This window comes from Panthera pardus, unplaced genomic scaffold, assembly GCF_024362965.1.
Source record: "Panthera pardus isolate Hobbes unplaced genomic scaffold, ASM2436296v1 HiC_scaffold_24, whole genome shotgun sequence".
NCBI lineage: Eukaryota > Metazoa > Chordata > Mammalia > Carnivora > Felidae > Panthera > Panthera pardus.
The window spans coordinates 130,341,781-130,366,529 of record NW_026526810.1 but is presented as its reverse complement, the minus strand read 5'-3'; the positions used below and the strand labels follow the sequence as shown (position 1 = coordinate 130,366,529).

The 24,749-nt window shown below is 50.1% G+C and overlaps 1 protein-coding gene across 1 annotated transcript in view; it reads right to left on the bottom strand.

Moving 5' to 3' along the window:
• Positions 1-208: 208 nt before the first annotated feature.
• Positions 209-24,749, bottom strand: part of LOC109274527 (protein TUNAR) — a 46,600-nt gene continuing 22,059 nt past the window's right edge. Inside the window, exon 3 of the mRNA XM_053889767.1 lies at positions 209-1,018. Within this exon, the coding sequence (XP_053745742.1) occupies positions 833-1,018 (186 nt within the window). The 3' untranslated portion in view covers positions 209-832. The remainder of the gene's footprint in view (positions 1,019-24,749) is intronic.

Here is a 24,749-nt window from a genome sequence, read left to right as displayed (position 1 = left end):
GGACCAGGGCTGGTACTATGGAAAAATGTCCTCCAGACCAGAGAGAGAGAGAGAGAGAGAGAGAGAGAAAGGGAGGGGGGGAAGGGAAAAGATTCAAGATGTTCGAAGCAGGACTAGAATGGCTATACCACACAACACCTGCAGTCTACGGGGCGAAGCAGATAAAACCAACGAAAGCTCGAGGACTCGAGGAGCGCCTCTCCAAATATTTGGTTCATGCTAAAAAATAGAGCACATTTATTAAAAATATATATTTATAAACGTTGATATGAACAGATACACACGTCAAGCCAATGAAAAAAGAAAAATAAGTTATCTCCCCAGTATCAAATAGTTAGCCACGTTTGATGGATGGGATTCTGTCAGAGGGTGGCCCCTGTGGTTTCTCGTCCCGAACGGCTCGTGGTCGTCAAGTTAAGGTGAAGCCCGTGTCCCAGGAGACGCACCGACGAGCCTCGCCCGCCCTGTTCCTCCTTTCCAATGCGTGAAATCCATCAGAGACCCGGGATGAGGAGTTTCTGGACCCATCCGCTCACCCATGGCATCAAAGGCTGGTCTTCCGGGTGTTCTTTCGGGCCCCGGGCCAAAGACGTTGAGTTCCTTGTCGTGTGAATGAGTTTTGTTGGGTTCATTGTGCTTTAGTGTCTGCTCTTTGTAGCAGGAGTGGTTTGTTTTTGTGACCTCTTCTACAGTTCGAAGGCGCATTTGCTTGAGCAGCGTGTGTAGGTCAGGCCTGCTCGCTTGCACGGCAGCGTCCGATCAGTCACTTGCCGACACACAGGACTCCCGTCATTCGGCCATCCCCGAGGCCCCTCAGCACCCTCTGAGCCATTCACAGAGTGGTGTATATGTATACAAATATGATAACAATCAGGTTCAGAATGGTCCCGATAATCCCCAGCATCGCCAAGATGCTCTCTTCCTTACTCTCTCTCTCCTGGCCTCCTCTGTCCTCCTCATTTCCACTCGTGATTACCATCTTGGTGGCAAATGTCTTTATCTTCCGCCCCAGGCTAACCTGTAATGGAAAGAGGCAGCACAAAAGACGATCATTTATAAGCATCCTCTCCACGGCAGGGCAGAGCCGGGGCGGAGGGGAGGGGATTTCACGCCTGGGCACTAGACCGTGCGTGGGAGTGTAACATCACCCAGGGATCCCATCCCGGGACGCGCCGCTCTGAGCCACGGAGCAGTAGCAGAGCACGGCTTGTCAATTTCCAGGGTGACTGTCCTGACACTGACACGAAGAGATCGGCCCAGGAGTCCAGCCTGGGTGCCACCTTTTCTACCAAGCTTGTTCTCTCCCCTCTTCCTTGAAGCAGAGGACAGAAGCTACTGCACAGCAGTTGAACGAAAACACAGGCACCCTCCACGGCAGCGGGAATTTTACGTGCATTCACGTCCTACATCACACCCCAGAAACGTCCCGTCCTGCATATGTACAAAGAGGGGTTCCTGCACACGACAGGAGCACTGGCTGCCACGTGGGCAGGGGTGGTCGGGACCCAGGGCAGGTGACTCACTGGGGCCAGAAGGACGGCAAGAGGATGAGAAGACTACCGTAAGAAACTCTAGCAGGAGTTTAAGTTGGAAAGTTCCTTGGCGTTAAAGGGACACATCTTGTACAACTGGGCCGGGCACCTGTGCACTTGGGGACGTGGGCGAGACGCTCGTACAAGCTCCGTTTGTGACAGCAGAGGACCAGAAGCCACCCAAACGTGCATCAAGTGTAGAACAGATAGACCCGTGGTGGTCCGCCCACTAGGCACGTCTGGACGTGATGGAATATTATACGGCAGTGAAATGAACGAGCTGAGGGCACCTGTGACAACGTGGAAAAAGCCCCAGCATGTGATGCAGAAGACTTTGTGCAGCAGGAGTCAAACCACAAAGGCTGAGAACAGGCACAACCAAACAAGATGGTGTTTAGAGACGCGTACAGTAAAAAAGCCTTGGTTTTCGAGCATAATTCGTTCCGGAAACACGCCTGTAATCCAAAGCACTTGTATATCAAAGTGAATTTCAAGAACCACTGGCTCAGTCGTGATCAGGTGACGTCCCGCCTCACGTACTACGCGCCCTGCAAGACATCGCTCGTTTATCAAGTTAACGTTTGTGAGCAATGTTTTCTCGTCTTGCGGAACACTGGCAGAACACGTTACTTGCGGGTTTGGTTTTTAGACAAAGCAAGCGAATAATTAACGCAAAATTCAGGAGAGAGGCTTCTCACAGGTGAGGACGAAGAGGGAGGCCATCTGGAAGGAGCACCAAGAACCTTCAATACACTGGCCACTTGCCCTTTGTTAAGCTGGGTGGGGGACACCTGGGTGTTCATTTTTGCCTCATTATCTTTTGAACTGTATTCATAGGTTCCAGATTTTTTTTTTTTGTATGAGGCATTTTGCAGTAACTGAAATCATTTCTTTTTTTTTAAAATTTTTTCACCTTTAATAGCTCTAAAAGATAATTGTTTAGATGTTTAAAAAAATATCATAGGGTTTATAACAAATGTAGAACTAAAATACATGTAATAAGAATAGCACAGAAAGTGGAGACAGTAAATCTGTTGTAAGGATCTTCTATTTCAGGGGCACCTGGCTGGCTCAGTCGGTAGAACACGCGACTCTTGATCGTGGAGTCGTGAGTTCAAGGGCCACCTTGGGGGTAGAGTTTACTTAAAAAAATAATAATGATGAACAAATAAATAATAAAAATTAAAATTAAGAATCTTATATTTTATGCGAAGGACTTCAATAGGATTTAGAGATCGATGGTGGTAAGATTTATATTCCAAAGACTGGAGCAACTCCTAAAAAAAAGGAAAAAGTAGAAGAGCTAATCAGCCAATAGTGGAGATAAAAACTGAACTGTAAGATATAATCAATTAGTCCAAAAAAAAAAAAAACAAAACCAGGATAAAAGAAAAGAGGAGCAAAGAACAGATGAGACAAATAGAAAACCACTAAAAGAAAACCGTTTTCCGCCAGCCACTAATCTGAACCGTATGTAAAAAATGATCAGTGTGTGTGTCACGGCAGCAGCTTGTCTACTTGACGGGATGGGACTCAGACCAGGCCAGCACCCCACCTCACCCCGGCTGCACTTCCTCCTTTAGAGCCAGAAAGTGTTTCAGGCTCCGGCACTGTGATGGTTAATTTTATGCGTCACGTTGCCTGGGTCGTGGGGTGCCCTGACATCTGTCAAACGTTATTTGGGGCGACTCCATGAAGCTTTTTCTGGATGACATTCACATGCGAATGGAGAGACTGAGGATAGCAGATGGCTCCTCCTAAAGTGGGTGGGCCTCACCTAATCAGCCGAAGACCCAAAGAGAGCAAAAGGGCTGAGTAGGAGGAGTTTCTCCGGCCTGCCTGCCTTTGAGCTGGGGCATCACTTTCCCTGCCTTTGAATTCAAACTGAAACGCTGATTCTTCCTGGGTCTTGAGCTTGTTAGCCTTTGTCCTGAAACTAAACCCATTGGCTCTCCTGAGTCTCCTAGCTGCTGACTCACCCTGCAGATCTCGAAACTCGCCAGCCTCCATCATGACATGGGCCGATTCCTTACAATAAATCTCTTTTTATCTGTATGTATCTGTCTATCCATCTATCATCTATCTACCATCCATCTTGTCGTATCTGTTTCTCCGGAGAACTAATACAGGGGTCAGAAGATATCTCAGGGCAAATACCCGGGAAGGATCACAAACAGGAATCCAGGAAGGTGGAAGGTGTGGTTGCCAAGTGAATTATCTACACATCTCTTCCCCTGGGCCTGCGAATCCCCAAAAGGGCTGGGTAAGGCCGTGTGGATCAAGTCTAGATTTGGAGCCCAGTACATGCGAACAGGTGTCTGTATCAGGGACAGACAGACGATGAGTGAAGACAGGGGAATTAATGCAGTGTGAATGCATGCACAAATGAGTGGATAAATGTCTTAAAGCGAAGTCCCATTTCGTTCACAGCTTTAGTATAACCAGACAGGCTCAGGCTAGGCCAAGCTTCCGGCTGGATCTATTCGGTTGTCTTTCTTCTTTTTCCTAGTACGGTTTTTAATGATGCATAATGCACACACAGAAAAGTGCCCAGACTTTAAATGTATAGCTTGACAAATGTTCCCACCTGTTTAGCTAGCATCAAGATCAAGAAATAGAACCTTCCAGAACCCCAGGAGGCCCCCGTGGCACCCTATTCCATTTACTATCTTTTCTGCCCTCTCCCCCTCTCCCCCCCCAAAAAAAACCCACTACCCTGGTTTCTACACCCTAGGTTAGTTCTGCGTGTCTGTAAATTTTACACGAATAGAATCATACAACACATCCTTGTTCTCCCCCTCAGTCCTATGCTGGTGAAATTCACCTGTGTTGCGTGTAGCTTGTGGCTCATTCATTCTTATTGAGAACAGTACCCCATTATATAAACAGACCCATGATTTATGTCTCTATTTACTGCTGATGGACATTTGGATTTCTTCCAGTCTGAAGCCATCATGCTGCTCGGAACGTTCTTGCACACGTCTGCTGGCAAACGTTAAAAGCGTGCATTTCCCCCAACGTTTTACATACAAGTTTTCAACATACAGACAAGAAAAATTTCCCGTGAGCACCCACACACACACCATCAGAATGCCACCATGAACAGGTTACTACACTTGCTTTAGCAAATATCTGTGCGCCTACCCGTCCATCTTCCTTTTTGGGTGTATTTCAAAATAAACTGCAAATATGATTACACGTCCGCTTAAATCCTGCAGCATGCATGGGTTAACTAGCGTTCAATATTTGCTTGCAATTTTTCTTTTGACGTAAAACTTGTACGTGTGCGATGTCCTACTGGCTACCTGAGCCCGGGAGAGGAACCGCTGAGGTACAGGGCGTGCACGTGTTGTGGTTTACTAGATGGTGCTCGACAGTCCCCCAAAGGGGTTGTGTCCGGTTGTTTGTGAGCGCTAGAGTGATGATCGTCTCTTTTCTTCTGGTCACTCCATAGCCCAGCCTCTGCACCAAGTCACGAGAAGGTGCAAGAACTTTAGAAACCCACTCCTTTCTCTGCTCTGGACAGACATCTAGCCAATGAGTAGCCGTTAGCTCCTTAGAGGGTCTCTTGTGGCTTGGAGTCTCTTTAGCTGGACCTCGAGCCCCAAGAGAGCAAGAAAGTTCACCTCCAAGCACGGTGCCCGGCGTGGGCCGGGCGCTGGGAGAAGCGTGCAGAATGAATGTGTACTGCGGACGGACGGGCATCTCCCGGTCTCTGCAGGGCAGGGAATGCATCGCCACGGTTGGTCTAAAGAGACGCTGTTAGTGTTGCCCTTAAAACCCAAGACCGATCATCACAGTCACTCAAGCAAAACAAAGTGCCTGTCAGGGAGGCAGCTTGGCTTCAAGGCTTAATTTAGCCTCTTCCCTGAGTTAACCCGAGATAACTCTGACTCAGGGGGAAGTGGAGGGGAATAATCAGGTCGACCGTATTTACTTTCTGAGGGCTCTGCAGCAAACCAAGGCCTTCTCCGCCTCACAGAAGTCCGTTACACCCCGAAGTCTGTTTCTACAGTGCTTGACTCATCAGCCTGAACTTCCCCGCGGAAACCAGGCTGGGAGTGAAGCTCCCAGGGGAGCTACCGAGGGCTTCCTAGGAGAGAAGTGGTTGGAACGTTCTTTTCCTGGGACAAAGTTGTCTGGCCAGGGTGTGCAGGATGAAGAGAGGAAGATTAGCCTGGAAGCCACAGCAGTAATAAACGTGGGAGGAGAAACAAAACCAAAATAACACAGAGAGCAAAGTCTGGGGCTGAGCAACGCGGGACATAAAGCTTTCTTCCATTCCTTCACTCCCTTGTTCACTCGTCCCTCCCTGCCCGGGACTGGGTGGGAGGGGAATCAGAGACTGACTGCCTGATGGATGATAAAAGCACTTCTTTTGGGGTGAGAAAAATGTTCTAAAACCGATTTTGGTGACGGTGGCACAACTCTGTGTATATACTAAAACCATGGAATTGTACGCTTTAAATAGGTGAATTTTGTGGTTTGTAGAGTGTATCTTTTTTTTAAGTTTGTTTATTTATTGTGTGTGAGAGAGAGAAGGGGGAGGGGCAGAGAGAGAGAGAGAGAGAGAGAGAGAGAGAGAATCCCAAGAAGGCTGTGCACTGACAGCACAGAGCCCAAAGCGGGGCTCAATCCCACAAACCGTGAGATTGTGACCTGAGTGAAAAATCAAAGAGTTGGACGCTTCACCAACTGAGCCACCCAGACATCCCTTCTGCATCTTAATGAAGATTTATTTAAAATAATCACAAGCATGTGTAAAATCTTTATAAAGAATATCAGAAAACTTTATCAATAGACTTAAAATTAGACCAACACAAAAAGGGAGAGGTATACCATCTTCATGGAGTGCAAGATTCCACATCCCCAAATCATCAGTTCTTTCCAATGTGATCTACAGATTTGCTACCCTCCAGGCAAAATTTCTTCAGGGTTTTTGGTGCTATTTGACAGGCTGGCTCTAAAATGTGTATCAGATTGAGAAGGGATAACAATAGCTAAGATCTTCACTAAAGAAGAATAAGGGAGGGGGATTTGCTCCAAAAGACCTCAAGAATCACCATGCTGCTTTACTAATGAAATCTTAGACAGACCAAGAGAACAGAAACAGCTACATGTGCATGGACAATGCTGATCAGTGGGAGGAAATAGGCCTGTGGATAAATAGTGCTAGAGTAACTAAGCATCCGGTGGGGGGAGGGGAATGGAATTGAACCAGTGTTTCATCAATTCCCGATGGATTAGAGACAGCTGTGGAAGGGAAAACTTAAGACCTTTTAGAAGACAATAGAAGTGACTATCTTCATGACCTTTTGGTAAGGGATATCTTTTTTTTAATTTAATTTAATTTAATTTTTTTAATATGAAATTTATTGTCAAATTGGTTTCCATACAACACCCAGTGCTCATCCCAACAGGTGCCCTCTTTAATACCCAGCACCCACCCTTCCTTCCCTCCCACCCCCCATCAGCCCTCAGTTTGTTCTCAGTTTTTAAGAGTCTCTTATGGTTTGGCTCCCTCCCTCTCTAACCTCTTATTTTTTTTTTCCTTCCCCTCCCCCATGGTCTTCTGTTAAGTTTCTCAGGATCCACACAAGAGTGAAAACATATGGTATCTTTCTCTGTATGACTTATTTCATTTAGCATAACACTCTCCAGTTCCATCCATGTTGCTACAAAAGGCCATATTTCATTCTTTCTCATTGCCACGTAGTATTCCATTGTGTATATAAACCACAGTTACTTTATCCATTCATCAGTTGATGGACATTTAGGTTCTTCACATAATTTGGCTATTGTTGAGAGTGCTGCTATAAACATTGGGGTACTATATATATAAGATATATATATATCTATATATACATATCTTATATATATATATCTTATATCTATCTCTCTCTCTCTATATATATATCTTATATATATCTTATATCTTATATATATCCTATAAGATCTTATACGGCTATCTTAATAAGACATAAGACTCAAGCTATAAGAGAGAATACTAATACAAGCAATCCCATTAAATTTAATGTTTATGAAAAAAGACCATAAAAAGTGAAGTTATTAAATGTGTTATATTAAAGTTATATATATATATATAATATACATATAAATTACATAAATTATATATATAATATATATTATATATACAAAGTTATACATATATTAAAGTTATAAATGTGTCATATATACACCTTATATATACTCTATATATCACACATATCTTGTTACAGTCAAGTCAGTGAGAAAACGATAAACTTCCAGTAGAAAACTGGGCAAAAACCACGTTCGGGAACTTCCCAAAAGAGTGAACAGCCATAAAGAAGCTAAACCTCAGTAATCAGAGAAACGCAAATTAAAATACGAGCTGCTCCCCAACAGTCATCGGCTTCACAAGAGCTATAAGGTCCAACCAACCGCCCAACACGGACGACACAGCTTCTGAAGTCGCAGGAGCACAAGCTGGATGCTGTCACTCGGGAAAGCAGGATGACATCACCTTGTAAAGCTGAACATGCGCAGGCCCTGTGACCCGCCTCCCACCTTCGGGCTCCCACCCTGAACACACCTGCGACGCCCTACCAGGTTACACGGCCGTGAACGTTCACGGACAGGGTCACCCGCGGCAGCCTGGACCTACTGTCCCGTTTCACACACGGCACTTACGTACGGCGGTGAAAATGCCATCGCACACACGTATGGATGGCCAAAGAGCACTCGAAGGGTGTTTCCCTTTAGAGAAAGTTTGGAAACAGCCCTACGTTATCCAGAGATATAAATGTGACAAAATTCCAAGGAAAAAGCGAGAGAATCGCAAACACGAAGGCAGGCGAGCCCATACTAGTGAGTGGAGAGGGGCAGTGGATGGGGTCAGGGAAGGGTGCTGGGGGAACCCCAGAGGTACTGGCGATACTCCTTAAGCTGGAGAGTGGGTACGTGGGTGTTTGTTCTTTATACTTTGCATTTTGTAAGGATGCTTCCGGTATCTAAGAAACGATCAATCAATTAATTAATAATCATTACAGCGGAGTAACTGTAAAACAATATCGATATCAAAGTAACAATAGCCACAACGGTAACAACAGGAGTCGAAAGACCGGGGGCATCGAGTCTGCTCAATGCCAGAAGCAGCTCCAACCGGGAAGGGGGCCACCCAACTGACGGACAGCTCCGTTCCGAGCCCACGTGCCAGCTGGTCCTCTGCTGGGCCGCTTCTGAAAACCACGCTCATAGTTTGCCCAGTGGGGACGTAGGGCCTTGGAAAAGAGGCCACAGGAGTACAGGATGCGGGGTGCGGCCCGGGTGTGGGGGCTGCAGGGCCACGTGGGAGGGGAGCCCGGACAGAAGTCAAGGGCTCCGTGTGGCCCCTGCAGTCACAGCCCGTCAGGGCCAGCAGGCACTGCGGTCGCTGGCCACCCGGCCTACCGGCGTCCATGCCCTTCTTTTGGTGACATTTCCACCCAGGCCGAGTCCATCAGAAGCTCCCAGAGCCCAACCCCGGGGTAGGGCACTGAGGGCGGGTCGGCTCTAAATGCTGGGTCATCGCGGCCACGGCTCCAGAAGGAGCCTCCCGTGGCTGGTGCCACCTGGGTGCCTGGAGCCAGCCTGACTTCTGCCCTTTTTCAGGTTCTGTTGCCCGTTTCCTTCTGTCCCATAAATGACCTTCTCTAACTACCCTGAAAAATACTGTGTTTTTGCTGAAGGCAGTCAAACCCATTCCTTATCCACATCCGCTGCTTATGACCAAGGAACATGTACTCGCACAGAACACACATTAAGTGCATTTTGTTTGCTTCCTCATCTGCCCTTCGAATCCCCCCCACAGGAGCTCCACTGTTGTTTTCTGGGTACCTCCTGTCACTCGAACTCACCACTGTCAGGCCAGCTTATTCCACCTGCCCACAGCTCAGTCCAGAATGTTCTTCCTTGCTTTCAAACGGCACATCCTCGGGGCACTGGGTTGGATCAGTCAGTTGAGCATCCAACTTCAACTCAGGTCACGATCTCACTGCCCATGGGTTTGAGCCCCGCATTGGGCTCCGTGCTGACAGCTCGGAGCCTGGAGCCTGCTTCGGATTCTGTGTCTCCCTCTCTCTGCCCCTCTCCCACTCACGCTCTCTCTCTCTCCCTCAAAAATAAACATTAAAAAAAATTTTTAAATGGCACGCCCTCACTGTAACCTACATCCACTGGAACCACGTGTATAACTGGGAACTAAGCAAAAACAAATCCCCAGTATAACTGGGAACTAAGCAAAAACAAATCCCCATTGTCTTCTGCAAGGCGACACTCGGGTTTTGAAAAACTGATAGGAAGTGAGAAGCGCTGGCCTCAAATACATCAGCCCTGACTCCGTAGTTCGCTAGTTGCGTGACTTGGCCAAGCTGCTTCAGCTTGATCAGTTTGAAGTCAAAGGCAGGGAAAGTGACATCAAGACAAGGGGAGGCACCAGATCATCCAAATTCTTTCCACGACTCGCTGACCGCGTTCTCTGGAGTGACTCAGGCTCAGCCACCATTCCAAGTGGAAGATTCACTCCGATCCACTCCTGCCTGGAAATTCACAATCACCGGAGTGGCCCATCGAAGGGATGCGGCGGAACCCCTCCCCAGAGAGAGAGACCTCAGGGGTCACCTAAGGACCGTGCTTCCAGCAAAAGATGCCCAGAGCACCCGTGCTGATCCAAGCTCCGGACTAAGCCACAGGCAAACGCCGAGAGACCCAGGCCTTTGGCGTTCAAGGACCTCAGGGCCCAGGGAGGGGAGAAGACCAGCAGATCACGGTGGCGATGTGAGCGCCAGGCACAGGGCGGCACGAAGAATGCAGCAGCCTCAACCTGCCTGGGAGGGCACATGGGGAACTGTCCCTGAAAGATGGGCAGCGTCGAAGCGGACGTGTGCAAGTCTAGTGGGACCAGCTCGGCGACGGCAGAGGAGGGGCGTGCAGTCAGGAGGCCAGCAGGTGCAAAGGAAAAGCAGGAGGGTGGAAGGCTGCAGCCTGGCGGGGTGATGAAGCATCCTGGCGAGCGAGGGAAGAGCCGAGGTTGCAGGCGGAAAAGAGGCCAGAATAGCAGCTCTTGCAAACAACACAAAAGAATTTTGGAATTCAACAGGTGCAACACACCCGACTCGTATTTACTTTCTCGACGGTACATGTAGGCATGTATACTCTTTGGTATGCCTGAGATACCTCGTCATAAATTTAAAAAACCCATTTGGCTCCTATAATCAGGCAGGCTGCATTAACCGGAAGCTGGTGACCTGCTCTCTAGGTCAGACGGAACGTTCTAGATGGAACGTTTCCATCGGATGGCTCCTGGCTCTGCCACCATCTGAGGCCTTGCTCTTTGCCTTTTCGGGCCTCGGGAAATTCACTGGGAGCCTCTCTCCAAGGGACAGGACCCCCGCACCCAGCTGAGGTCCTCGGCAGGGGCTGGGCGTGTCTCTAGAGGATGAACCCCTCTGCATATGCCCGCGCCCAGCCCGGGGGGCCACAGAATGGCCTGGGTGCCACGGATGGCCACTCAATGGAGTGGCAGACAGGACAGCCCCAGGGACCGGAATTTACTCCGAGTCCCCAAGAGTCACTGAAGAGAAGGAACATTTGCAAAGCGTTTAATCTGCTCAACAAAAGTTCATGATTCTTCTTACGAACAAGCAGAGCACTGTCCCTCTTTAACCGCCAAAGGGTTGCCAGATCTGCCTTTGCACACGAGGCCCACCTCTGTCATGCTGTGGCTCATAACTGCTCCTCTGGCTACACACGGCCATAACAATCATAGCCGCTAATTAGTCAGCACGACGTATGGGCCAAGCCCTGTACCATTCAGCTGGCCAGCCGCTCAACACAGGTTTATCCGGCACCTGCTATGCTCTGGGTCCTTTTCTAGAATATTGGGATACAGACAAACGGAAGTGTTATGCCTATTTTAGAGATACAGAATTGAGATTCAAAATAATTACTCAACACCTACAAGACGCCAGGCACCGTTGCAGGCAGGAGGGAGCAGCAGTGAGTAAAACAAAGAACTCCTCAAACAATGGAGTCGGGATTGAACCCAGCAGCCAATTCTGCTACCCAAAGCTGCCCATCTCCTGCCCTGCCCCCGGTGCACCCCCCACGCGGAGCTCCTGCCACAGTGCTGCCTTTGCTCACGCTCCCTTCTTGGCTTGGACAACTGCCGCCTGTCCTTCCAGGCTCAGCTCGGTTGACAGTATCTCCAGGGACCCCCTCTTGATGTCGGGAGGCCGCTGCAGACCCCATCTGAGCATCTCCTGCCTGAGTCCGTAACTATCCCTTTATCTGCGGTCTCCCCCACTGAACTGTGATGCGAGTTCCTCAGGAGGGACAGGCCTGGGTCCCATTCATCTCCCTGCCCCTGCCCCCGCCCCCGCGCCTGGAGTTCAGATGGTGTTCAGTGTACCGAGTGGAAAGGAAAGATGGACCTCAAGCGAGCCTGGGGAGGCCCAGCTTCCAGGTCAGGGGAGGGCAAGGCATGGGAGGCAGCTGAATGGATGACAGGGATGGTCCAGCCCAGCCGGCTAGAACTTACCAGAGAGAGACAGGCCGTGAGAAGAACCTACGGTCAAGAGGACACGCCCTCTTCCCTGACTCTCCAAGCAGGGGGTCCACCAGGGTAGGCAGACTGGGCTAGTTTGTGTGTGGGTGGGGTGGTGGGGGACACCTGGTGGGGAGCCCAAGGGGTCCTCTGCTCTGGGACCAGGTCAGAGAGACCCCTCCTGCCCCAGCAGGTCCTGCCCTCTTCCTTCTCTTGAGTGCAAGTGCCACACTCAGAGCCCTGGACAGAGTGGGACCTGCCTTCCCTTCTCCTCCTTTGCGGGAGAAAGAGCCTGGGTAAATCTCCCTGGGCTCAGTTTGGTCATGTGACCAGGGAGCGCAGGGACCCAGATGATAAGGTACAAGGGCCTTCGGTGGACTTCTTTCTTCCCTAACTAAGGAGGCTTAGTCTACTGTGTGTGGAGTAAGGAAAGTGTGAACACTGATTACAAAGAGAAAAAACAGCTCCCGGTACTAACACTTAAGGGTAAACTAATCAGTATTTCCCATGTTCAGATGAGAGCACATTCCTTAGTTTTGGGGAAAATTAATTATATTAGCCTAGATTTCCCCAAGGAGCCCAAGTCATGAGGTAGCTCTGTGATGAGGTGGCTTAAACCAAGAGGTGAAAATGAGACTCAGGCCTGTGGTATGGCCCACCAGCCCCATGGACAACATCACACCTACCTGCCAAGCACCCACTTGGCCATGGACCCCACTTGCCTGTAGACTCCACCCCCATTATCCAGGGCCAGCAGGAAACAGGGAAGGAGCCTGGGACTCTAGAGAGCTAGCTTTGAGTTCCTGACTGGCCCCCGATGAGCTGCGTCACTGAAACACATGACCCGCCCCCTCTAATACTCATCTGCGATGGACTCAGGATGGACACGAACCGGTGACTTGTAACAAGAAACAAGTATTTTCCAACAGCTGAGCAAAAAACTTATCAGAAAGGCAACTTTGCAACAAATGCACTGGCTCACCAACGTAGCGACTCGACTCCTTGGACTCTACCATGAAGATAACCCCCAGCTCTACAAAAAATACACCTGCAAGTTCATTCACCGAAGCATCATTGGTAAACGCAAAACTATGAGGAGCAACCTAAGTGCCCGGACAGAGGCAAGTGGCTGAATAAACTCTGGTACCTGCACCCGTGGAGCACTGTGCAGCTGTAAAGAAGCGGGGGGGGGGGGGGGGGGAGGTGATGTGAACAGATGTGGAGAGAATTCCACAACATACCATCCCGTTAGAAAAGCAAAGGGTGAAAGACTACTATGGTCTGCTACCAATCGCGGAAGAAAGGGTTACAAAATACACAACCCGCTCTTTGGACAGCAGGAGTCAGATATGGAAGAGACGGGCTCTCTAGAGGGGCGGGCGCTAAAGGAATGGAGTGATGGGGATGGGATTGGGATGCAGAGGACAGAGGGGGTGACCCTTCTCGGAGTAGGTCTTTCAGGACAGATCTGACTTCAAAGCACTGTATCGTTCCACGCGGCCCTCATGTACCCAACACACAAAAAAATGACTGTAACCGACCAAGACGAGAGGGAAACCCAAAGTGGAGTATTCATACCAACAGATGGACCAAACGAGTACAAATACATAGCTTACCCACATAGAAGGGGATAGGGAAAAAAACAAAGAACCAAACAAAACGAAATAAAACCACTCACCTAAGAGACTTTGGAAAACAGGATCCTGACCAAACAGTGGAGAGCCAAAGACAAGACACCAAACACAGACGCTGTCACCCTGTCACCGACTGGGAAAGTGTTTCCCACCGGGGTGTGGGTTAGCAATTGGGAACTCCCGTATACTTGAGTTAAGAAAATACATTGTAGCTACTGAGGACGGCCTCTCCGGGCTGGAGAAAGAAGTTAAAATAAGGAAAGGGGAGACCGGGAACATGGAGCTCCTGATGCTGGGACTAGAATTTGAGAGCTCCGAGCCGACTCATGGTTCTCAATGTACAGACAGGTGGGCAGACCCAGAAACACATGTGATGTGTTAGTGAGCGTCCATGTTATCCCAGCTCTGTCCCCTGAAGGGGCCTAAAAGCAGTGACGTCCCAGAAGCAGTGAGCACACTCGGCCTCCAGACCTTGGTTTCTAGGCACCTGCTCCAGGGACAGGACCCAGGGCTCCTTGGAGAAGGACTGATTGTAGGGCTGGGGAAGGGAAAACAGAAGCCGAACCCTGAACACCTTGTGATTCGAGAAAGCAAGAACGTGCCCCCGGAAAGACAAGGGGGCACGGGCGGGCCAAAAACACGAGCACAAAATTGAAGAAGATCCTGATATTAGGCCAAGTCTGACACAATCTGAGCCAGAAAATGAAAAACCACCGTATCAGATTGTAATTCATAGAAGAAAGGAAATACCCGGGGGTCTATACTGATGGAAATAATCACATAAATACACACATGGGGGAGAAGGGCTAGTTCTTTCTTACAGTAGAATTTCTAAGCATTAAATGTGGAAGGAAAGCAGGAATTAGGAAAATCACCATTAGGCAAACTTTGCAACAGTAACTGCTGGAGGCAAGATCCGCCGACAGATGCTAAAACTAACGGGTGGAAGTTTAAGGAGAAACCGGATTTGCATGGTCTCAAAGTACTTCTCCCAAGGAATTTGTAGGAAAGATGGGGACTTGAGGGTAGAGGAGCCTGGCAGACACCATCCCGGCCAGCGATCAAGGTCATCATCAGAATGACAGGACACGGACACCATGACCAACCCCCCACCCCCCGCGCCCGGCAGGAGGCACGGTTCTTGCCCAGAATGCACACCTCCGAGCCACTCCTGACGAACCCAAACCTCAGACAAACCCAAACTGAGGGACATCCTACAAAATAACTGGTCAGCACTTTCCAAAAGCACCAGGCGCGTGGGAAACAAGGAAAGTACAAGAAACCGTTCCAGACGGGAAGGGACCAGGAGACCCAGCTAAGAATAAAGCCCTGTGGGGTCCCGATGGGGTCCTGGGGCAGAAAAGGACACGAGGGGAAACCCTGGTGACGTCTGGACCAGGTGTGTGGTTCAGTCGGTTGCGTCGTACAAGGCTCCCTTTCTGGGTCTGGTGACCTCACTCTGGTCATGCACGCTGAGGACCTGAGGATAAGTTGGGTGAGGGGAACCTTCTCAACTATTTCTACACCTTTCCAGTCTAGCTCGGTGTCTTTGTTTGGACATAAGAGGCCATGTTTACTTTTATTTTTATTTTTTTAAATATGAAATTTGTCGTCAATCTGGTTTCCATACAACACCCGCTGCTCGTCCCAACAGGTGCCCTCCTCCATGCCCCTCACCCACCCTCCCCTCCCTCCCACCCCCCATCCACCCTCAGTTTATTCTCAGTTTTTAAGAGTCTCTTATGGTTTGGCTCCCTCCCTCTCTAACTTTTTTTTTCCTTCCCCTCCCCCATGGTCTTCTGTTAAGTTTCTCAGGATCCACATAAGAGTGAAAACATATGGTAACTGTCTTTCTCTGCCTGGCTTAATTCGCTTAGCATAACCCTCTCCAGTTCTATCCACGCTGCTACAAAAGGCCATAGTTCATTCTTTCTCATTGCCACGTAGTATTCCATTGTGTGTATAAACCACAATTTCTTTATCCGTTCATCAGTTAAGACGTCATGTTTAAATTCATCATTCAATTATTCCACTAACACTCATGCCAACCCACCAGGCCTTTGCTGGGCCCTACTTAGGATTTGTTTCAGTGTGAATCCTTTGTGGGGGAGGCAGGGGGACAGATGCTAAGGGGTCTTAGCTCCGAACCAGAGCTTCCAGGGACCTTTGGTCCCAGGTCCCAGGTTGGTCCTTGGTTACAGAGAGATCCCCAGAACCTAAGGGAACTTCTGGAACATTCTGCCCAACATCTTCAGCCAGAACCAGAATCCTGAAGGGAAGGGGTCCAGAGTTAGGCCCTGTGGGGTTCTCTCGAATTCCTGGATCCCCCTGCAGACCCTGCCCACCGTGGTTCTTAGAAACAGTTGGGATCCGAAGCCACCATCATTCAGGAGCTCCGTCTCAAGGGCCCCGGGTTCCGGTCACTTCGGATTCTGTGTTTGGGAGCTAATCATACCCAGGCTCTGTCAGCACACATCTGTGGCTTTCTTTTTAGGACCAGCTTCTGACTGTGCAGGCTCTGTTCCTGTCCCAGAAGCCTGCTTGGCGACCCTGGGTCTGGGCTGTTGACTTCCGTGCCTGTCCCCCACCCTCCAGGGACAAGTGCCCTACTCTAGAGCCCCAGCTGTTCTGCTCCTGAGGCTGTGGGGGGTGGGAAGGAAGGGTCAGGCTGCCTGCCTTCCTGAGTCCTGCCTGTGTTCACCTCGCCTCTCCTGCTCCTTTGCTCCTTAGTCCTTCATCTTTCAGCGTGTCCTCCACTGCCCGGTGCCCCACAGACCCTACATGCCGTCTGGCTTGTCTGGTCTCAGTGTGTGTGCCAGATGGGCTTTTCCCCAGCTCCCCAAAGAGGCAGATCCCAGTCTAGGCCAATCACCTGGGCCACGCAGCCTGTCTCCAGGTGTGGCAGGCCAGGCTCCCGATCTTTCCTCAGGGACTCAGCAGACGCTAGGTCCCATGGGAGTGAGCAGTCAAGGGCGTTCAGACCCCGCAGAGCCTGCCAAACGCCTCCTCCCCAGCTGTGGCGATTATAGATCACAACAAGCCTGCCACCCTCGCCCATCGAGACGCAAGCATCTGTGTCCCCTCCCCGTGGGTGACAGCCCACAGTGGCGGTGACCCTGGGAAGTCTCTGGGCCCAGCCCTAGGAGACTGGCCGCTGGCACCTGCCGTCTCTCGGAGCGCACCGCTCCGGGGGGGAGCCAGTCACCAGGTCAGAAGTCCGGTGACCCCGGGACTGCCTGCTACGAAGAAGCCCGAGCGAGCCACCTGGAGAGGAGCGTGGAGACAGAGGCCAGCCGGCCACCAGATGTCCCAGCGGGGGGTCCTCAGCTCCAGCACAGGATGGCCCCACGTCAGAGCCGCCCCGCTGAGCCCACCCACCCCCAGAACCGCGACAGATAATGACGACTTCTGTCTCAAACCGCTAAGTTGTAGATCGGTCTGTTACATACCAATAGGTAACAGGACCCTGGCTGAAAGAGGCTGGTGTTCGAGAGCCTGAAGGAAAGGTTTTTCTTCTTCAAGCAGAAGCAAGCGCTCCCAGCAAGATCTGATAAACAGGCAGCCAGAGCCTTCTGCGGAACAGCAAAGATCATGAACATTCTCATTTGTAAAGTGAGAGTCATGGTTCCCTGGGGAATCAGATGAGCCCCATGTCAGCCGGAAAATGGACCGAGCTGGCTATGTCTGGGATTATGTCCCTGTGTGTCACTGTCTGTGTGTATGGGGACTAGGGGACGGGGGGAGGGCCAGTCACCTCAGTTACAAGTCTTTTGCACATCCCAGGAATCAAGCAGAGTCTCTGCATTTCAGGTCTGGTCGTCCCTCACACGGACAGCCCTGCTTGGCTACCTACGCGCCTCCCTTCCTGCTGGCCGAGCAACTCGGATGCTGGGAAGCCAGTTCGAGGAGCCTCTGGGCTACTGGGCACTTCCTGGGGGTCAGGCAGTGATCTGAGCACTTCAAACCCACTGGCAACTTTAATCTCCACAACAAATGAGGTGGGGGTGGTGCGGCCGGTCTTCACATTTATAAATGAGCAAAGCGGGGCCAGCAAGGTGGACAGACTTGCCCTGGCCGGTCCCCCAGCCGGCAGGTGGAAGGGAGCTGGGATTCGAACCCACGCCTCGGACGGGGCCCACGCTCCCAGGGGCCCTGCTCTATGGTTTCCTGGCGGGTGGCCACAAACCTTCCTCCTTTCATCCCTGAACCTATCTCCTTGTCTGCAAAATGGGGTAACGCTTACCTAGCTCTCCGTCAGCGCGCTTTATGGCTCAATGAGGCACATAAAGGGTATTTACTAAGAAAATGTACGTTCCCTTTTGTTTTCTCTTTCTTCCAAAGTCCCACAAGGGAAAGGAGAATTCTTTTTCAAGAAATCTCACTTGAAGATTTTGATCAGATCAGAAAGAGAAGCTGAACGAGTATGAGGGGAGGTGGGACCTCCCTGAGCAATACGGAGGTATCAGATTTTTTTAAAAAAATGTTTATTTTTGAAACAGAGAGACAGCGTGAGGTAAGGGCAGAGAGAGAGAGAGGAAGACAGAGAATCCCAAAGAGGCTCCACGCTGTCAGCACGGAGCCCGCCATGGAGCTCGATCCCACGAACCGTGAGATCATGACCTGAGCCGAAATCAAGAGTTGGACGCCCCAGGGAGGCATCGGTTTTTATTCCTTCTCCCCAAGGTCTATGGTGAGAGGTCCAACTGGAAATATGGAAAGGATGTGGCCAGAAAGTCCTTCTAAGGAGCCCATCCCATGATTCCCCAGTGCCTGTGAGTCCCCACGTCTAAACACCACTGGGGAGACCCCAGGGTTTCCTAATAGCTCCTGTAACTGAGATTTCTTAGCAATTCCCATCTTGCTGAGCAAATGACTCAGCCCGTGAGCTGTGGCTCAATAGTGTGTATTTCATGAATATTTTTCTTTGGAGGGCTGTACCCATCAACATCTCACTTACTCAGGAACATCTGCATTTTAATGTGATTTTTTCGACACAACCAGACAGCTGGGTGGGTTTTACCCACTCCTGAGGTACAAAAATCTCATCTCTGCAGATGGATCTCTCCAAGTGTGTTTGTGTCCAGACTGGAAATCGCATCCATCTGAATGACAGCATTTTTTTTGCAGAAACTGCTACTGACACACCGAGGAAAGTCAGGGTTACAATTTTGATCCAATACTTGTCCAAAATGAACAGGGGGGAAAAAATAGCTTAAATGGATTTTGCTACAAAGTGTCATCACTGAAAAAATTTACATGCTGTGGCTCCTGCCTGCCTCTCCAAATTCCTCTTCCTTTTTCTCTCAGTCATTCCTGCACCAACTAGACCAGCACCCTCTATTTTTTTTTTGAAAATATCACCCCAGGGCCTTTGCACTAGCTATCTCCTCTATCGGAATTCACGTTGCTCTAACTTCTGTGCTCACTTGCTCTCTCACGGTGTTCAGGCTTGGCTCAGACCTCCCGTCGTCAGGAAAGCCTTGCTGGCCACCTTGTGGATAAAGGCCTGACACTTTCACTCACCATGCACATGCCCTACTTGATTTGCATCAAAGGGCTGATCACGGCCTGACCACTCCTCGCCACGTTGAAGATAAGCTACGATAGCAATCATGTCCTCCGAGGGAGCCCCCACGCCAAGAACAAAGCATCAAGAGTACTGCAGAGACAGTCAGTTGTTTCCGAATGAATGCGCTAAGTGCCCATTTTCCAGAAGAGGAAGTTGTGACTCACTGGGGGCATGTGATCTGTTCACAATGGCACGGCCAGGAGCCAGGGGCGTCAACCCTTGGTTTGCCACGCACTCAAATATGCTGGACGAACTCCTACATTGTACACTTGCATAACTTACTTTTTCTGACTCTATCCAAGCACACGGGCTCGATCCCACGAACCATCTGCATGAGGCCTGATGCCCAGCAGATACTCAGAAAATGCTTGTGGAAGGAGGTCTCGATGCATGAGCAGAACCCCTCGCCCCTGCTCCTCCTGTCCGGCCACTCACGGAACCCTCGACCCTTTGGGTAGCAGTCTTGCTGCGTGACCGCCCACCTTTCTGCTGGAGCCCCTCGGGGCTGCCCGAATCCTCGACTGCCTCCCGTAAGCAGGCTCTTGTCGGCGCCCACAGTGGGGAAGTTCTCAGCCCAGCCAGACGACGCCGCTTGGTCATTTGGCTGATCGCCTCCTACCATTTCCAGCATTATTGTAGAAAACAAAAGAGAATCTATAAATGATCACTGAAATAAAAAAGAAAGTCAAAAATATGCTCTTCAAAGACAGGGGAGGAAGGCGAAGGGAAAGAAAGAAAGAAAGGAAGAAAGAAAGAAAGAAAGAAAGAAAGAAAGAAAGAAAAGAAAGAGGGAGAGAAAGAGAGAAAGAAAGGGAGAGAAAGAAAGGAAGAAAGGGAAAGAAAGAAAGAAAGAAAGAGGGAGAGAAAGAGAGAAAGAAAGGGAGAGAAAGAAAGGAAGAAAGGGAAAGAAAGAAAGAAAGGGAGAGAAAGAAAGAAAGAAAGGGAGAGAAAGAAAGGGAGAGAAAGGAAGAAAGGGAAAGAAAGAAAGAGAGAGAGAAAGGGAGAGAAAGAAAGAAAGAGAGAGAAAAAGGAAGGAAAGAAGGAAGGAAGGAAGGAAGGAAGGAAGGAAGGAAGGAAGGAAGGAAGAAGGAATCACAAAGCACTTGCAAAGCACATGCCGTCATTCTTGTCTCACCTAAACAAGCCATATTTTCCTTCCATGAGCCTCTGTCTGCCTATCCGTGAAATGGGGATTTGGGCCAGGCGGGCTGACCCCTTACAAGCACACGCTGCTTCCCTCCCTTTTGCTACCGTTTGTTAATGCCGACAGCATTCGGAAATGCAGCAAACGACTAGGATCCTCAGCCACCTCGTCGTATGTGGTAACGGCCCGTGTGGATTAAGCGCTTACTGTGTCCTCGGCACCTGCCACCTGCCCCGGCTGGCTCATTTACTCCCCGGCACAGCCCCGTGCACGAGGCAGGGACGGTGCCCTGCATCAGACAAGCCACCCAGGCCTCCTCGTGGCAAATCCCCTGCTGTCCCGGGCTCCCACCCACCGGGGCCGTGCCCTGCCCCCCTCGCCGGCTCCACCAAGAAACCCGAACTCCTGCTGCGCGCAGAGACTAAGACCCAGCTGAGAGCAGAAACTAGGTCTTAACCGCCTCTGCGTCCCCCACACCCCTGGCCCCGTGCAGCTCTGTGCTTACGGGAAGATTCCATGCACATTAGCTGGGTAGACGAGAAAAATACAGGATGAAGACCAACTCCTGGTGAGTGCCTCCGTCTCAGCTCCTGCGTGAGATCTGAGGGGCTCCCCGAAGCCGGGGGACTGTTGTGAGTGACTCTGCCATCGCCAAGTCGGAACGTTCAAAGGAGAAAGTCTGCAGTAGCGGAAGGTGAGGGGAGATGACCCGGAGTACCGACGGTTAGTGTTTAGCGCACGTTTTCGGTTTTACACCTGTCTGGAGTCACACACCTGCTGGAATCCTGTATGCAGGTGGAAGTCCGCGCCCCAGGACCCAGGGGTCCCTCTTGGGTGTCCCTCCATAGGCAGCCAGGGAGCATCCTGGGCTCCTCACATAACATCCCCGATTGGAGGCTCTCCTGTCCTGCAAGGGACAAGCCCAGGTCTTCACTGGGGGCTGTGGCGAGCCCTTGGCAAAGGACCCCGGGCAGGGGGGAAGCAGCCATCTCAGGATGGGGCTGCAGGCCCCCTGACGACCCCAGAAGCACAAGGAACCCCGGCAAATCTCGCACTAGGGCAGCGGACACAGATGGGGGGGAAACGTGAAGCCGGTCGCAATGGAAAAAGAGAGACCCAAAAGGGGTCTGCACCTGCATGGGGCGTGGAGAGCACACGTGGTCTGCTCACTGGCCAGCTGTGTGACGGCAGGCACGGCACTCCCCCTTTCTGAGCCTCGCTGTCCCCATCTTTAAATTGAACTGGAGGGGGCGCCTGGGTGGCTCAGCGGGTCGAGCGTCCGACTTCGGCTCAGGTCACGATCTCACGGGTCTGTGGGTTCGAGCCCCTCGTCGGGCTCGGTGCTGACAGCTCGGAGCCCGGAGCCTGCTTCCGATTCCGCGTCTCCCTCTCTCTCTGCTCCTCCCCCACTCACACTCCGTCCCACCAAATCCACACCCCGCTTTCCTCTGGTACAGAACCCAGCGACATCCCCCGTCTGTCCTGCACTTAGGGGTGGCTGCGTGGCTGAGGTCTTGACGGAGGAGTATGAGCAGAGAGCCGTGGGCAGGCCCGCAGCCAAGCTGCTCTCTTTGCCGTTCGTCCCGCCCGGAACAGATGACAACAAGGATGTCAGAGGATCCGGAGTGTGGCGGAGCCAGAGGCGAGGGAGCCCGGGTCCCCACATCACCCCACGGAGGACAGTCGTCCACCGACTGGGGAGACCCACTGAGGCTATTTACCCGTGAGAAACTAATCTTGGGCTGGAGCCACTACACTTTGGGGCAGTTTCTAACCTTTGCTGGTGGTTTAACCCCTCTGCTGGATCTAATTAACATGTTATTTCTACCCTTCAAAAATTTTAAAAGAGAACTGCTGAATTTTGAAAGGGGAATGTAGTAGTCAGAAAGCTTAGTGGAGCCTCCGTTTTCCCTTTGGAACTGGTGTTTCTGGGGCTTTGGGGATCAAATCACTCGTCCTCTTACTGACACACCAGGGCCACACTTGTCCCACGGCGTACTATTTGCGGAAAATTCCGGTCTTCATACAATCAGCAAAGCAGACGGATCTGGGCCTAACGTCTACCTAAAGTCAATCAGGTCTTTCAGGAAGAACACAGATACTGAGGGCCTACTATGTACAAAGCACCAGGAGGGATGCCCTAAATTTGCTGTCTGTCTGTCCAAACCCTAAAATCAGGCTATGCAGTCTGAGAAGCACAAGTCAGAAGCAGCAGAATAGAATAACTAGTTTCTGGAGAGTCCCAGAAGCCTCCAAGATGTACGGTTGCCGGAGGAAGGACATTTAGGCATGAAAGGACCCAGGCCTGCCCCCCCCCCCCCCCCGGGGGCTCAGTGTATTGGCGAGAGGTGTTAGCCAGGTTTGAAAAGAAAGTATTCTCATGCTGCTGAGAAGCAGAACAGCCAGGAGAAAGGGGGCAGGTCAGAAATCCAAAGGTTGGGGTTCACCAGCTGTGTCATTTCTGCTGTGTGACCCTGGCCACTGATTCAGTCCTTCTGAGTCTGATTGCTTACTGGCCAAGGAAGAAACCCAAAAGCCGCTAAACTTACCTCAACTCTGGACGAGCAGGCACACGAGGAAACGAGCAACACGGAGAAAAAGATCAAGATAAACACAAAAACTGACCTTAGAGAGGAGGGAAATAATTCATGAATGAAAGCAAACAAACAAAAACTCTAATATTTCACTACTCAGTATGTTAACAACTATAAAACAAAGTGAGATTCTAAGAAAAGGAGCAATCGGAGAATAAGCAAAAAGCTCTTAGAAATTAAAAATACTCGTGCTTTAGGGGCACCTGGGTGGCTCAGTTGGTTGAGCATCGACTTCAGCTCAGGTCATGATCTTATGGTTCGTGGGTTCCAGCCCCACGTCGGGCTCTGTGCTGACAGCTCAGAGCCTGGAACCTGCTTCCGATTCTGTGTCTCCCTCTCTCTCTGCTCCTCCCCCACTCATGCTCTGTCTCTCTCTCAAAAATAAATAAACACTAAAATTAAAAAAAAAAAATACTCGTGCTTTAAAAATGTTTCTTTAAAAGTAAACAAACAGGGGCTCCCGGGTGGCTCAGCTGGTTAAGCGTCTGACCTCGGCTCGAGGTCCTGATCTCGCGGTTTGTGAGCTCATGCCCCACATCGGGCTCTCTGCTGTCACCACAGAGCCTGCTTCAGATCCTCTGCCCGCCTCTCTCTCTGCCCCTCCCCCACTTGCACGTGCACTCTCTCCAAATAAATAAACTTTAAAAAAAGGAAACAAACAAAAAAGGTGGACCGGAAAATGAGGTCAAGAAAATCTAGATTAAGTAGTACAACAGCAGTGAAATGAGAAAACAGGAGAAAAATGCAGAAGTAAGTAGGCCCATTCTGGAAGGTAGAAGAACCAACAAATGAGGGGTTCAGAAATGCAGAATGGGAAAAAAATGGAGATATAAAAAAAAATCAAATACATTAGGATCTCCCAGAGTTCAAGGTCTCATCTTCAGCTTATACTAAGTATCTGGAAGAAGGGATGGGGCCTCCCCCCTCAGTATCTTCATGTAATATATGAATGTCAAGGATAAAGAATAATTACTAAAATCCGCCAGAAAAGAAAAACAGAAAATGGAAAAGCTACAAAGGACCTAGAATCAGACTTCTCATCAGCAACATGGAAAGCTCCGAAGTCTTCAAAATTCTGAAGGAAAATGATTTTGAACCTGGAAATCTACCTTCAGTGTGAATATAAAATACAGACATTTTCTGATGGTTTACTAGCCACGTAGCTTTTCTCTTAGGAAGCTCCAACCGAGGAAAACAATGAAGGATGAGCCCAGGATGACCTCTACGGAGCAGGTGTGCAGAGGAAGTACAGGAACAGAGAGGGTCTTGAGAGGACAACAAATCAAAAACAACACACACACACATACACACCCACACACACACACACACACACACACACACACACACGGGGAGCTCAACAGACCAGGTGGTATGAAAAAAGGGAGAATACGATAAAGATAGATGAAGCAAGAAGAAAAAAAGAAAGGCAATTAAAAATTCCAGGAAACACACACACACACAATCCTGCATAATCCAAACACCAGTGAAACTAACAAATAGCATGATTTTAAGCAAAGGATGGAATGCAAGCAAACAGAATGCATTTGACTCAGTTACAGGACATTGTGCCTTGAGCGATCCAGGGGTTGTTAAACTGATCTCTGGAGAAGGAAATGTAATCCCAACACATGGTTTAACATAGCATTAGACACTCCTGATACAGCAGTCACTTTACCAACGTCGCCTAGCAGTTTTGATTCCTAGAGTCAAGC